Source organism: Mucor mucedo (assembly GCF_025094135.1).
Source record: "Mucor mucedo strain NRRL 3635 chromosome Unknown EV154scaffold_13, whole genome shotgun sequence".
Taxonomy (NCBI): domain Eukaryota; kingdom Fungi; phylum Mucoromycota; class Mucoromycetes; order Mucorales; family Mucoraceae; genus Mucor; species Mucor mucedo.
The window spans coordinates 210,605-226,078 of NW_026252297.1; the positions used below are offsets into that span (position 1 = coordinate 210,605).

The 15,474-nt window shown below is 39.0% G+C and overlaps 5 protein-coding genes across 5 annotated transcripts; 3 read left to right on the forward strand and 2 right to left on the reverse strand.

Annotated features, from left to right (window-relative positions):
- Nucleotides 1-35: 35 nt before the first annotated feature.
- On the forward strand, nucleotides 36-840 carry EV154DRAFT_576006 (uncharacterized protein; the record flags this gene model as incomplete). The annotated part of the gene is made up of 3 exons (XM_051606475.1): nucleotides 36-152; nucleotides 231-531; nucleotides 596-840. 3 exons carry the CDS (start codon nucleotides 36-38, stop codon nucleotides 838-840), a joined length of 663 nt encoding a protein of 220 aa, XP_051461430.1.
- A 113-nt stretch (nucleotides 841-953) lies between these two features.
- On the forward strand, nucleotides 954-2,792 carry EV154DRAFT_548594 (uncharacterized protein; the record flags this gene model as incomplete). The annotated part of the gene is made up of 4 exons (XM_051604812.1): nucleotides 954-1,217; nucleotides 1,316-1,477; nucleotides 2,119-2,164; nucleotides 2,540-2,792. The coding sequence occupies exons 1-4, from the start codon at nucleotides 1,154-1,156 to the stop codon at nucleotides 2,790-2,792; spliced, it is 525 nt and encodes a 174-aa protein (XP_051461431.1). The 5' UTR covers nucleotides 954-1,153.
- Nucleotides 2,793-2,935: 143 nt separating this feature from the next.
- EV154DRAFT_576013 (uncharacterized protein) lies at nucleotides 2,936-6,424 on the reverse strand (the record flags this gene model as incomplete). The annotated part of the gene is made up of 4 exons (XM_051606476.1): nucleotides 2,936-5,901; nucleotides 5,969-6,094; nucleotides 6,173-6,202; nucleotides 6,274-6,424. 4 exons carry the CDS (start codon nucleotides 6,422-6,424, stop codon nucleotides 2,936-2,938), a joined length of 3,273 nt encoding a protein of 1,090 aa, XP_051461432.1.
- Nucleotides 6,425-7,845: 1,421 nt separating this feature from the next.
- On the forward strand, nucleotides 7,846-8,703 carry EV154DRAFT_477794 (uncharacterized protein; the record flags this gene model as incomplete). Its single annotated transcript, XM_051598134.1, has 3 exons — nucleotides 7,846-7,876; nucleotides 7,985-8,071; nucleotides 8,360-8,703. The coding sequence occupies 3 exons, from the start codon at nucleotides 7,846-7,848 to the stop codon at nucleotides 8,701-8,703; spliced, it is 462 nt and encodes a 153-aa protein (XP_051461433.1).
- Nucleotides 8,695-15,024, reverse strand: EV154DRAFT_496731 (uncharacterized protein). Its single transcript, XM_051600183.1, has 7 exons — nucleotides 14,711-15,024; nucleotides 9,964-14,647; nucleotides 9,817-9,901; nucleotides 9,600-9,766; nucleotides 9,493-9,545; nucleotides 9,296-9,438; nucleotides 8,695-9,230 (listed from the first exon to the last, which is right to left on the reverse strand). Exons 1-7 carry the CDS (start codon nucleotides 14,914-14,916, stop codon nucleotides 8,761-8,763), a joined length of 5,808 nt encoding a protein of 1,935 aa, XP_051461434.1. The 5' UTR covers nucleotides 14,917-15,024; the 3' UTR covers nucleotides 8,695-8,760.
- Nucleotides 15,025-15,474: the final 450 nt, after the last annotated feature.

Sequence of the window (15,474 nt, forward strand, 5' to 3'; positions counted from 1 at the left end):
ATGATGAGAAAAGTTCCTTCTTGGATATTTTAGAAATGGTACTTCTAAGAGTTGAAGTGGATCCAAGAGCAGAGGCAGAGAAAAATGGATCGGAGATGACTGCGTACAGAAAAACAGCAGCCATCTTGGATTTCATTTTTAGAAGCTCAAGTGTTGATTTACTAGAGTAAATAGGAATTGGCAAGAGTTAAAATTGCATGGCATAAATATTCATTAATCCTTATATTTAGCGGGGAACCACGTGCAAGGCCAGTAAAGATATTGCAAAGACGCAAGAAGAAGTATTTGGGGATACGATACCCCTCAACAAAGGCTTTGGTCGTCGAATAGATCTCCTCTTGTCAACTCATAACCTTGAGTTATCCACAAATGAGTGGAAAAGAAAAAAAAAGGTCTCACCCGAACAATGCCTCATCCAACAAACTAAAAACATAAGAATGAACAAAGCAATACTCAGTAAGCTACATGAGCTGCCATTTAGCGAAAGTGAGGATAACAATAGCCTCTATACATTAAGCTTGTATTGGATAGGTAAGTAAGACTCAATATGCCTTATCCACTACTGTGTCTCCAATATTCCTAATTTATGTAATAGGATACCAAGGATATATGTTCGGAGTAGAGAAGAAGGATAACATCTACGTTGCAACCCACATCCGCAATTTGTCTATGCCAGAATACTTGTCCCAATTCCCTAATTTGGTTCATATACTTGATGCGCTATATTGTTGGAGCAATCGCCACAACAATCTTGAAGACATTCTGTTGCCAGCCTTAATCACTACATTGCCCACTACAGACAGTCATTACGCAAATAAGCTGATGTCGTTTGGGATGTAGGCATCACTCAGCTTGTTTTGTCTGAATTCGCTTGTTAATCAAAGTGATGATGAGAAAAACGCTGAACGGTTGAATCAACGTCGTGATGGGAACGCTTGTTAATCAGAGTGGTGATGGAAACACTTGTTAATCAGTGCGGTGATGGGAACGCTTGTTAATCAGTGTGGTGATGGGAACGCTTGTTAATCAGTGCGGTGATGGGAACGCTTGTTAATCAAATAGGGTCATCCTGTTATATAAGCGATGTTTTTTTTTCGTTCTTCTTTCTTCTTTACCTTTTTGGCAATACCACACACACACACACACAATTACTATGGATCGCGAATTTAATGACCGCTTAAACGAACTGCATGAAGTTATGACTGATTTCATCCGTGGTAAAGCTGGATAGGGATGTGGGGGGGGGGGAAGGGGGTGTGTGAATCGACAAGAAGGGTGTGTGAGTTACTGACAATCTTTTTTTTTTTGGCTGTAGATTATGCCCCACAGGCACCTACTGCTATTACCGGCGTCTTAACCGATAATGACTTTTTCTTTTCTGGATTACAGCCATTGCCTGTAAATCGAGGTTTCCTCTGTATGAGCTATAACCGATTGAGAGCTCAAATGAGACACGTACCTCTGCCCGTGCGATTTGGTAAGAACCAAAAAATAAATGGGGTAATATGGAACTAACAGGAAAATTGATTTAGTGGACCTGGTTGAGGACGATGAACTTATGGGGACTCCCCCTCCCCCTGTAGCTCCTCCTGTGGTGGCTCACCCTGTGGCGGCTCCCTGTGGTGACTCCTCCTGTAGTGGCTCCTTCTGTAGCTCCCCCTGTGGCTCCCTTTGAGGGAGCCCTTCCCCCTCCCCCTGTTGGTGATGCTCCTCGTTTGCCTTTTCCCCCTCTCCTGGCTCCCTCTGGCTACTTCGCACGTCAGTATGAAGGTAAGTTTGTCACCATGGTAATGGTTTATGGCAAAAAAGTAACATGCATCTCATGTCGTCTCTCTCTCTCTCTAGCGGGTAACCGGTAAAGATCCAGCCTGCGGTCTCGTGTCACAAAAATAAACACTTATATATTTCAAACATGTGGTGAAACAAGCTCTCCATACCAATATAAATATCCTTACTTTTTCTACAAATAAATCTTCAGACTTCTTTTATCTCAATTTTACTTTATCTTACAAAGAGCCTATCTTGCTCATTCTTTTTCTTTTCTTTTCTTTTTTCCTTTTATTTACTTTATTTTCTTTTTCTTTCCTTTCCGTTCTTTATTTTTTTGTTTATAACTAGAAGCCATCCTCACGGAAACGTTCAGTTATACTAGTGATCTTATAGCGTAAACCTCTGTAATAAGAAACGTACCTATTTAAACCAGTCACTGTAAAGATCCCTCAATTTCATTATTAAGCATAATATTAGAAAACATCTGTAAAAAGAGACAGTCCATATTATCTAAGATCCTGCATTGTAAACCTCTATCTAAAAGAAACATACGTGCTTCAAACAGTCTTATTATAATAACTTTACTTTCCCTCTTCATTGAAAAATAATAATTACACTTTTATTTTCTTTGAAGTACTTCTTACTCTCATAACTATAATACTTAAAATTAAGGTCTAATCATCCTTTATAAAACCGGATTTGGTGCTCACTATCAAACTTTAAAATTCATATCTAAATAACACTACTCGGAACTCCCAAATTATAATAGTGCTCTCTCCCACGCCATTTCCACCACGACAGAGTCAATGGGAATGCCCATTGCTCTTGTTGCCAAAGGGCAATTGGAGCTTAATGCGGTTGTTAGCGAGTATATCTTTTTGCAAGGCAATATGACAGCTGCACAGGTGCGAAACACCCTTCTTGCGTTGATCCTTTACGTTACGAATGACGGGGTGAGAACCGTACGACAACTTGCTTGTAAGTCGTTCGTGTCGATGATGTTTTTAAAATCATCACCTTAACTTATCTTAATCATGTATCTTTAATGAAAAAATATTCCCTTCAACTCTTATTTTTTGATGATTCATTCCAAAAAAATGGTGATATATTTTGTTTATTTAATACAGAATTTAGCAAGTTCTAAATATGATATGATTATGGCTCTTTAATAACCAACCCATCCATTGGTATGATCAATTGATTCAGTTGAACCTTCGTAATTGGGGGTATTTTCATGATCAATCCATAAGTTAGAGTGCTCACCGCGAAGAAGTTTCACTTCTTCTGGTACATAGTTCTTGTGAGCGTTATCTTCGTGAGATTCCCATTCATTGGCAGAGTTGTTATGGTCCTCTGCTACCCAGCCAGCAGCATTGGCATGCGTACTTTCTGAGGAGACCCAGCCGCTAGGAGAAGCATTTTTATGTTCACTAGAGACCCATTCAGCATCGTTGGCGTGCTCGACAGGAACATCTTCACTTTCCCAACCATTGTTATGGTCAACAAAATTGTTATGGTCTTCGGATACCCAACCAGCAGCGTTGTTATGATCGTTGGATTCCAAAGAAGCATCGTTGGCGTGTTCAAGTGCGATATCTTCAGTTACCCATCCGGCCGCATTGTCATGTCCGTCTTCGCTGGAGACCCACTCAGACTCGTTAGAATGGTATTCGTTGGCGTGCTCCAAAGCGATATCCTCAGAAACCCATCCATTGTCATGGGCAGCATCTTGTGAGACCCATTCAGCAAGGTTGGCATGAGTAGATGACTCGACGGGAAGATCTTCGGATTGCCATTCAGCTGCGTCGGTATGGTATTCATTGGCATGCTCGACAGCAATATCTTCGGAAACCCATCCATTATTGTGGGCAGCTTCTTGAGAGACCCATTCAGCACCGTTGGCGTGTGTTACAGATTCAACGGGTTGATCTTCAGACTGCCATTCAGAACTGTTAGCATGTTCAACGGCAATATCTTCAGAAGCCCATTCACCGGAGTTGGCGTGGTCAGACTCGTTAGAAACCCATTCGGATTCATTAGAATGATAATCATTGGCATGTTCAACAGCAATATCTTCAGAAAACCATTCGCCAGAGTTGGCGTGGTCGGCTTCACTGGACACCCATTCAGATTCATTGGAATGATACTCATTGGCATGTTCAACAGCGATATCCTCGGATGACCATTCACCAGAGTTGGTATGATCGGCTTCACTAGAAACCCATTCGGCAGCATTGGAATGATATTCATTGGCATGTTCAACAGCGATATCCTCGGAAACCCAACCGTTATTATGGGTAGTATCTTCAGATTCCCACTCAGCAAGGTTGGCATGAGAAACAGCTTCGACAGGTTGATCTTCAGATTGCCATTCGGCACTATTGACATGTTCGACGGCGATATCTTCAGAGGTCCATTCACCAGAATTGGCGTGGTCAGCTTCGCTTGAAACCCACTCATTTTCATTGGAATGATATTCATTAGCATGTTCAACAGCAACATCTTCAGAAGTCCACTCGCCAGAATTGGCATGATCAGCTTCGCTGGAAACCCATTCGGATTCGTTAGAATGATATTCATTGGCATGCTCAACAGCGATATCCTCAGAAGACCACTCGCCAGAATTTTCATGATCAGCTTCGCTAGAAACCCATTCAGCATCATTGGAATGATATTCATTGGCATGCTCAACGGCGATATCCTCAGAAGACCACTCGCCAGAATTGGCATGATCAGTTTCGCTAGAAACCCATTCGGATTCGTTAGAATGATATTCATTGGCATGTTCAACAGCAATATCCTCGGAGAACCATTCACCAGAATTGGCATGATCAGCTTCGCTGGAAACCCATTCGGATTCGTTAGAATGATATTCATTGGCATGTTCGACAGCAATGTCCTCAGAGGACCATTCACCAGAGTTGTCATGATCAGCTTCACTGGAAACCCATTCAGCAGCATTGTTATGATAATCATTGGCATGATCAACAGCGATATCTTCGGAAACCCAACCGTTGTCATGTGTGGCTTCATCGGAAACCCATTCAGCAAGGTTAGCATGAGTGGAGGGCTCAACGGGTTGGTCTTCAGATTGCCATTCGGCTTCATTGACGTGAGCGTCTTCGTTGGAAACCCATTCAGCTGCATTATTGTGATAGTCATTGGCATGCTCGACGGGGATATCTTCGGAAACCCATCCGTTGTTGTGCGTGTTTTCATTGTAATGGTCTTCACTGGAAACCCACTCGGGACTATCAACATGAGATGGCTCAATTGGAGCATCCTCGGATTGCCAGCCACCATTGGTATGGGATTCTTCAGCAACCCATTCAGCACTATTTTGGTGAGTTTGAGTGGTTTGATCTTCATTGGTGAAATAATCGTCATTGGAATGCCAAGAGTTGACAGGTTTGCTACTGGATTCTGTGGATGCAGCATCATTGGAATGCCATGAGTTTTCAGCATTGTTGCTGTGAGAGCGATCCTCGTTGGTGAAATAAATATCGTTGTTGTGAGAGGCAGTAGTTTGATCATCGTTGGTGAAGTAAGGGTCAGCTTCATTTTTATGCGTCACTGCAATCGTATTTGTTTCTTTGTTCTTATCGATATACTGTTTGAAGTCTTGATCTAAACTTTCAATATAGTCATAGAAGTTTCGATGCCCTCCCGTATTATCGGTGGCGGCGGCATTATTGTGTGTATCTTGTTTTGTTTCTTTAGTAAGATTTGTTACTTGATTTAAAGCACTATCCCAATTAGAATCGTTTTCATGGGAACTTGATGTGCTTTTATCTCCATTTTCTTGAATTTCTTGAAGAATCTTGGCAATCTGGTCTTTATTTAATGCATCAGCAGTAGTGGCTGTGGCAGCAGCAGCATCAGCAGCAGTTGTCGTTGTTGTCGCTGTTGCAGCAATATCTGTAGTTGTAGTAGATGAAGTTGTGGTGGTAGAAGCTGTAGAGTCTGCAGTTGTGGTGGGTTCGGGTTCTTCACGCTTTACGATTTCAAAAGAAGTAGAGTCTTGTTCACAGAACTGGCCATCACCCTGACCAGAGATATGAATATGGTAATTTCCGGTAGGTTTACCATCAAGATTAAATGCGACTTCATCTGTAGCACCAGCAGTTGCATCTATTTTTAAAAAAGGGGAAATAATTAGCGCAAAATACTTTTTTTTTTTTAAAAAAAAGAGTCTTACTATAAGAGCCTACGTGTACTCGGTTGGTATCATAAGCATCGTCAACCAATGTAACATTTACTTGCTTCATCCCGATTGGTGCCTGCCATGCAACAATGTGCTTACTAGCATCATCAAATGAAAGACCTATGTTTGTGTGTGATTAAAATCCAGTTTTTTTTTTTTTTTTTTTTTTTTTTTGACAACAATAATATTGATTGTTACCTGTTGAAGAAGGATAGGTAATTCTAAAACCTAAAAATAAAAAAACAGGAAATCAATATGATAAATAAATAGTGGCAGTTGTTTGTAAAAATAGATGGTACCTTCACAAGTTGGTTCGGTGAGAGAAGCATCGTTAAGATGATTTGCTACTGAAGGTATATTGAATAATGGTGTGGCATTTACAAAGCTACCACTTTGAAGTAATAAAGTGGCAGCGATAGTTAAAGAAGCCAAGTTGGATATCAACTTCATGGTTGGTTTTATTGATATTTTATTGCTAGGCGAGAGATACAAAGAAAGGAAAGGGTCTTAAAAAAAGAAGATAAATGTATAAGAAAAAAAAAAAAAAAAGGAAAAGAAGAACAAGAGGATCCCCTTCATACGAGAATAATAACAAATAGGCGGGGATAATTGTAAAAATACCTTTTAGTCTTGTCATAATTGAATCTATTTTTGTATTTGTTACACATAAATAAATTGCTATTGCATTTCATATTTGGTGAACCGACTCTACATTATTAAATCCAAATCCCTCTTCCCTTCCCTCTTTAATTTATTCTTGTATCATTTTATTGTCTTTTTAGTGGGCGGGAATGAATATTTTCTGAAAAAACTAAAAAAGTAAGAAAAAAAGTAGTAAATTAAGCATTTCTGCTGAGATATAAACTTGTACAAAAAAAAACACGTTAGTCTGGAACCCCATATATATTACTTTGTTCCCGCTTTGGGTCCTTATTAATTACTACACACCCAGAGGTTTTCCTCGCAGATTTCTCTTGTAAATATCGGGGATTGGTTCTTCTCCTTTTTAGGAATGGAGAGGGGGTGGATCTGGGGGGTCTTTTAGGGTTTACTTAGATGATATAAAAAGCATCAAATTTGGCTTATTGGACGAAAAATGTATAAACACAGCAACATAAATTGGTTGTTGTATATAAACATCTAGCTTTAATATGATGACACCGAAAAAAAAATATATATATGGGGAAATTCTCGTTGACGAATGTAAATCACAATACTGTCACACAGTATCGGTTTATTGAGGTTGACTGCACTTACAGCATGATTCTGTGCATAAAACTTGACTCGATATTTCAAAACACCCATTTCATGAGAATCATTAACGAATAAAGATTAATCACTTACGATCCCTCGGCTCGCACTCAAGCGTTATCTTAAACGAACTGCGTAAATTTCACTTTACTGCAATCGGGTCAGTTTAAACCGAAAGGCTGTTTACTGATTTAACTATAAATATGATAGTGGAATGGCATTGTATAGTCGGGTAAACCACGTTTTATGGCGGAAGATAACGATGGAGTTACCGGATTTCCTTCAAAAGGTAGGATAGAGGTGCAGCAAAAGAATATATTATTATAATAACAATAAGGTATGGTTTTGGACTTTTAGTCCTTATTGATATGACTGTGTTGAATAATTGGGAAGGAAGTTTCGGTTTGCATAATGAAATAATCAAGAGACATGATTCATTTAAGTACAGAAAATAGAATAAAAAAAAGAGCAATTAGAATTATGAGTTTCAATTGAGTACAGAATATAAAAAGAATGTGGGAGTGCTAAAATAGGAAAGAAAAGTGAAATGGTTACTAGTACTAATAATTAAACTGATTGCAATCTTATAAAAATGTAACCATGACCATCACTATGTATTCATGTATCGTTTCGTAACGAATAATAAAGGAGGTACTTGTTTGGACATCTTTAAATCTTTAAAAATGCCCCCTAAATATTTGAAATAAAAGAGGGTTCTTAAACCAATAAAATCAAAAGTTTTTGCCGCCCGGAACTAAGGGTGTGCAACATTTACTGGGAAGGCAATACTTTGCATACCTGTCTCATGCTTCTCAAAATACCTACTGGAGAATCAGTTTTGCAAAGGTAAAGCTCTGTTTGGATTTAAATCAAATTATTTTTCATCCCAGGCACCATTTACAGGTATCTATCTATTACCTTTTCATAAAGGCCTTGCTTATGATAAAGGATTATTTGGTTCTCCAATTTCAAAGCGAAACATTTTTTTGGAGGTGCAGAAAATAACAAAAGGATAAAGGACTTAAAACAATTGAATAATTATGCACAATAATTTCGTGACGGGTCTTTGTCTTGGCCATTACGTCTTACTTTTTTCTTTATTTTTTCCCCCCCTCTTTACACAATCGCATTTAGTTATGGAACCAGTTCAATTAGAAAAAGCCTTAAACGAATTGCCACCTGTCACACTCATTACCGAGATTCCAGAAGTTCAAAACGCCATTGCACACCTTCTCCAATCAAACCAAGAAATGCGTGAATACGATCCGAACGATCCTGATATGGTACAAGCTATAAAAGAAAACAAGGATTTAATTATGAGGAAGGAAAGACAGATTGATTTGACTCTGAAGGTGATTCGTGAACGCTTGGGTGAGGCTGCTTGGAGAGAAATGGGCAGTAACGTAAAAGAATTTCGCGAAATGCATAAAGAGGAATTATTGAATAATAAACAAGAAGAAGAAGGCGTATTTTTGTAAAAAAAAAAAAAAGAGTAATTTTATTGGTATTGTTAACAGTGCAAAGAAAGAGAGCTTTTATGGTCTGTCAGGCTGTCCGGGCCAAGCGGGTGCATTCGATCCATCAAATTCGCCATAGAAACGATTGGATTCAACCACTCTATGTTGTGTTCCGCCAATGGGAGCATCACATTCAGGACACTTACTTATTTGAGTCGCTCCACCACAATCACCAACAAAGTAAGGATGTTGGTTTGGACAAACAAACCATCTACCACCCACCATGTTATGTATTCCGTGTTTAGTTTCATCGTTCATTGCATTGATAATTTGTGTCTTCTCATTGAAAGTCAACTTTTGTCGTTCTTTCTCAATTTGAGTCTTGATAGCATTGACTAGGCCAATTTCCGTCTTAATGTATTTTTGATATCTGAAGGCACGGTAAATAGTCTTTTGACATGTCGGACATCCCCATAATTTGATGGCTGTATGATCTCCGTTTTTCGCTTGATTTAAAAAATACATGTCAAGTGACTCCACAGAAAAGACTAAACAAATAATGAAAAAGATTGAGCGGATTGATGCATATTATAAAACAAGTAAGAAAAATTACCACATCCACATTCAGGTAAAGCGTAAACCTTTTCACCATGATCGAATTCAGAAAGAGTACGAAGTGAAATAGAGCATTTAAGCTCCGAGAAGCAGATACTACAAGGAGGGCAAGGCTCGCCACATAAACCAGGACATGCATGGCTATTCAAAAAAAAAAGTTAAAAAATGATTGTTTGGTGTCATATTTAAACTTACGAGCAGTCGAGCCTGAGTTTACAAGCGTGGTTACAGGGAGGTCGATCACAAATCTAATAAACAACAAACATTAACTAATTTTTCTTAATAAACAAACAAATATTTACCTCATAACATTTTTTTGAACATTTGTAGTGATCACATTTGTAAGGACAAGCACTAACACATTTAATGCAGTCTCTCCAACATTCTCTACTGCATTTATATTCGTGAGAACAAACGTAATTACACTTTTCGATACAACGCTCGGTATGTCTATCAGGATTTGCACAACCTAAATAACAGTCAATATTGCTGAATCATAAATATATTCAACTTTCTTACCGTTGTCACATCCATGGCCACAAATAAGTTGTTTGGGACAAGTTGCATCACATTTGTTACGATCATGAGAGTGTTCAATACCACACTTTGTTTTTATACAGAAAATTAGCATTTAAAATAAAAATCTTTGTAACAAATTTACTTTACCATTTCTTTGCAGGGATGCCCACATTCGTAAAACTGATCGCATACTTCTGTACAAGCAGTAGGAACACCACATTGTGCAATGACTTCATGTCCACAATCCAGCCAAACAGTACTTCTAACATTACATTTAATCTTCCTGATAAACTTTGTATTGTGACATTCTGTTTCGATTTCGTGGCCACAAGGTAAAACGACACGGACTAGTGCTTTGCAGTCAACATCGTCCAAATTTTGAAGTGTATGACAGATGCCAGTCAGCGGGTGACCACATCTCATCATGACGGTAGTTTCTTCTTTACACGGAGCGCAAGTACCATTTTTACTGCATTCGAAACATTTCTGCTTACAAACATGATCACATCTACTAGGTCGAGGGCGATTACAAGGCTCTTTACAAATAATTTCCTCATGACTCAAGAAATGACAGGTCTCTTGACATACATGACCATCACTCATCAAGGTATTACAAGGCATGGAGCAACCACCATTTCTTACTTGGTCAAAATCTTGCCATTTGCTAACAGAAAAGGTATCTCCGTGTGCATGACAAGTTAATTGGATGTGAGGGCCTGCTAAATCCCTGCTTTCCATATAAGCAGCAAAGTCCTTCCAACGCTGGTGAACATCGTCCACTTCAGGTTTTCCAATCACAAAGATACCGTATTTAGATCGAGTCAGCGCGTTTGACACATTGTCAAATGTCGAGAAAGAATAGCCTGGAGTTGCTGTAGAGATAATTGTAAAATCGTCTTCTCTGCCTACATTTTGTTCAATCGTATCAATCGAAATCTTGCTAATATTGCTCTTGAAACAAGTTCTTTTAGGAGCTTCATCACGCAAAATAGCACGAACTAAGAATTTTTGCAGGAAATTGGTTGTGAGAATGGTGATATTCGCTTTTGGATAAGGTTGTTGACTGAGATAAACAGCAAAGAAGGCCACAAATCTTGCTTCATCCACCTCAGCCTCAGTTAAATCCGTAGCCAACGAGAGAGAGTAAGCAGCAGATCTCCTGGAATCAGCCGATTGTTGATATTTAAGATAAAATGCACGCTGTGTAATACCGTATAATTTTTCAGCTTGAGGTTTACTTCCATCCACCATATTTTCATTACATGAAGCCAAGGGCGCGGTGATCAATAAGTCTGCATTATCATCTTTGATACTGTTGAACTGGTTGACAATACTAGCCACTTCGGTATGCATACGCCATTGTTCTTCAAGTAAAACCATTTCGCTACCAGATCTTTTCCATCTTTCAAACAAAGAAACATCCAAGTTTCTGGGATTTCCTGTCAAACCAGCATTGATTAACGGAGGTTTTGCTAAGCTATCATTATTTCCTAATAATACGACATGTTCAGTTCTCGGACCTAAAATAGTCGAGACTAAGGTAGACTCAAGTATCTCAGAAGCTTCATCCACTATCACAGCACGAGGCCATAAGTTCGATATCAAATCACGGTGAGTGGCAGCGAAATCTGCAGTTAAACCTATCACCCGATTGAAGCGACAGAGATAGACCCATTTTTGTATAAGGCTTTCATCAAATGACTTTGCAACTTTGTTTTGGTCTTGAATGATATCATGGATTTCTTGATCAATATAGTGAATCAAGACATTAGCAAGGGCATCGATGATAGCCGTTCTTTCTTCTTTAGACGCTGCCCAAACCTTTTCCAAAGGAATGCGTTTCCATACCTGAATCAATTCAGCTCGCAAATCATGGCTAGATCTCGAAGAATCTTCGAAAGGCCATTTGGTTGATTCCACAATAGGTAAGACATGCATTGGACTATTACCGATAAAACCAAATCTTTTTTGGATATACGTAGTGTCAACAATAGGCATCAACCCACGACCTGTCTTTTTCAAATAAGCGCTTTCCAAAGCGAATTGGGCAAGATCCAATTCTCTAGATTGAGCTTGAGCCGCAGGGTAATTATTGGTCTTGTCATCCAAAGCTGCCCATAATTTCCAGATAGCTAAATCGTTGGGCGTATAAGTTTGTCTTTGGTTCTTCATATACCCTTCTTGTAAACACTTGAGATATTGAGGTGAGATAGCTGTAGATAACACAGCAGGATCATGTTCAAATGCTTGAAATCTGGCAATAAACAATGCGTTCAGTTTCATCTGATTCTTGCATAACTGACGTTCCCAGTGTTGATGGTGACGATGGTTTGCATCAGAAACAACTATAGGTTCTACCAATTTTGTCGCTTGTTTCGTTAAAAGAGTTGCATCCCAAGGCTCTCCACCAAATCTAATAACATCAGGTACCGACCTGAGTACATTTTTTAAAATATCATCCAAAGAAGATTGACTTTTAGAGATAATAAGCACCGGTTGATGAAACTGCCCTGCGTTTAAAGCACCACTCATCATTATTGCTAATTTACTGGCAATAAATGTTTTACCTGTGCCTGGTGCACCCGAGATAACAGCGATACGATGTGACATAGCAAACTTGATAGCTGTAAGCTGACTAGGTGATATGTTGTAGAGAGCTGGTCGCTTAGAAGGTGAAACGTTTTCCCATTCACTCGCATGACGAGGCCAACTATTCTCTCCTGGCCTTGCCTTATAATATCCCCGATTCGCCATCAGACAAGAAACATCAACTTCAACACCTGTTAGATAATCAGGAACCGCATCTTGATTAGTAGCCAGTGCACTTTCGGTATTTTCTGCATCCCAAGCCGTCAATTGAGAATCAGACAAAATGTTATTAGCAGCAAGGATACGTGGGGTTAACACAGCTGAGAATCGTTCCTTTTTCAAACCAACGTACTCCTTGTGCAACCAAGACAAAACAGAAAGAGTGGAGGTGGCATTGGTTCGACAAGTGACCAAAGTATAAGTAGAGGACCAATCCATACGACCAATGTCATCCTTATTGATATGAATTGATACTAATCGTCTAGACTTTGAAGTGGCAGCTCGAATTGCATGGCCCATCATAGAACCCTTTGCGACCAACATCATTTCATTATGACGATCGGATAAGTTAAAGGGGGATTGTGACTCGGGCAAAATAATCACAAAAGAGCCTTCTTGAAAACTATCAATGATTTCATCATGAAGTAAAGGAGTTCCTAAACTAAATACCACTGCAACCTCTGAACTAGAAACAAGAAGAGTAGTAGCTTTCGGCTTAGTACCTTCAAACACGGCGCAACCAAAAGGCATTTCAAAATCGTGAGCAGGTTTTCCAGTAAAATATTCATGGATAGTGTTTTGTATAGGACGAATAAGTTCCTCGCGAAGCATCATAAAATGAACTAATGAATAATTGAGTAAATCAACATTCGGCCATGGATTGTGGGCCTTATTGGCAATATAAATTTCTTTCTTGGCTTCGTAGTCAATCAAGACATTGACCTTGTTTATAGCGTCTTCTACAATTGTTTCTGCAGAGGGGATGGAAGGTAAGCGTTCGTCCATATCGCGCCAAGAAGTCTCCTTTGTATCGGGGATAGCTTTTAATAATCTTAAGTGCTTCAGACATTCCTTGTTCAAATCAGCTGTAAACATATCCTTTACTGATTCAAAGAGACGCATGATATCAGCCATAGGTAATTCTTTATATATCTTTGGTGTATGGTATATTAAACTGCTGCAAACTGTCACTGCAGATACCAAATCCTCAGGAGTGTTTGCATAAGCTTGCAAATGTCGAGTTAAATAGTAGACAAAGAACTGCCATGCTTCACGAATACATTGGGCGGTTTGTAATTGCTTTTGAGATATTTCGTATTTCAAGACAGGTACTAGAGCTTCCAACAGTTTTGCAAAAGTACGCGGAGAAAATTCAGGTAAATATCGTAATATCTTTTCAACCTTTTTTTGAAACGCAACTATAGTATTTGGGATGTTGCAATCCCGCACGACCTTATAAAAATACTGAAAGTATTCATTGTCCCGTGACGTTGGATACATCGTAGGTTGAATTTGCATATAAGGTGAGGGCATCATCATCATGTGCTGCATATTATGTGAATTAGGGGCCCAAGGCTGCTGCTGCTGGTAGCCATAAGGCATTTCCATTGCTTGCGGTTGTATAGCTCTTCCTCCTCCATCTTCCAAAGCCCATTCAGGAGTTTTTCTGTCTTGAATACGATTCTCTGCAGCTTCAACGTAAGTTTTTTTACTAGATGTAGTTTGAAGCCACGCAGGTGAAATGTTATTTGTTACAGGTGATGTGATAGAATTATTGGATACAAATTCACTATCTTTCAGCCATTCGGTTGGCTTCTTTTTTGTTGGTGGACGCATTTCCAAGCGTAAATCTACACCTTCCTCCCAAGAATTCATAGCTTCAGACTTTATATCTTCAAATCTGGTGATAAATGGGGCAATCTTCACATGACTAACTGAATCAATCGTTTGGTCTCTTGTCCTAGGTCTGGATCTGGGTGGGGTTCTATCGGCTATTCTAGGGCTAATTTCATGCTTGGTGGAATAGTTACTACTCTTATCAGTAGTATTATCCCAACTAGTAACATCACTCCATTCATTGTTATTGCTGTCAGCGGTCCAGTTATTGTTATTGCTGTCAGAGGCCCAGTTATTATTATTAGTGTCAGCAGCCCAGTTATTATTGTTGTTGCTGTCAGGAATGGGTGAAGTGACAGACGTTGTCTTTACAGGTGGGGTATTTTGACTCTGACGCCTCGTACCACTTTTTCAAAAGAGATGTTTAGTACACTTAAAAAAGAGGATATTACTGTAGTCAGACACTTACATGCTGTTATGGGTTACGACGGGTGTAGGTCTTTTCAGAATGGTTTTTGTAGTAGGTTTAATGTCATCCATGGAGCTAAAGTCCTGTTGACGTGGTTTACTGCTCCATTTGGAGTTTAAGCGCGTAGAATTTTGTGACATAAGGGAGCTTTTTAATAGCCTTGCTGTGGTCTCGATCGTCTTTAATTCTTCGGAATTATTGACCATGTAGAAAAAAAAAAAGAACTGATAAATCAGACAGGTACTTGAGACAAAGCCAATTGTGCTCAAAAAGAAAGCCTAGTCACGATTCGACCAATAAAATCATGATGTTTCAAAAATGAAATTTTGTGATGTAAAAATAAGGTGGTATGCACAAAGACCCTATTTTTTATTTTCACAGCGCTAACAGTTGGTCATTCTACTAAGATAGTAGGACGAGGAAATACAAAAAGTGCTAAATGATGTATTACTTTAGCCGCAACTATAATTGGTAAGTGTTTCCTTTTAGACTTTTCCAGCCGAGGCTTTTTCTTATTGTCACTTTGCCTCCGGTTGATGCAGAAACTTTATGTAGAAGGTTTGCCTGGGTGTGAATTCTTAAATACTATATATAGAATATGTGTAAACACTGTGCACCTCGTAAGAGCACTGTAAAATAGCAAGGAGTATATTGCATTTAGAAGCGGAAGCAATTTTAATTGGTGATGGAAAAAAAGAGAGTTATTCCTGGATTCCAAAAGAGAGTCTAGAAATTTTAACTTGTCACGAGTCAATTAAAACTCC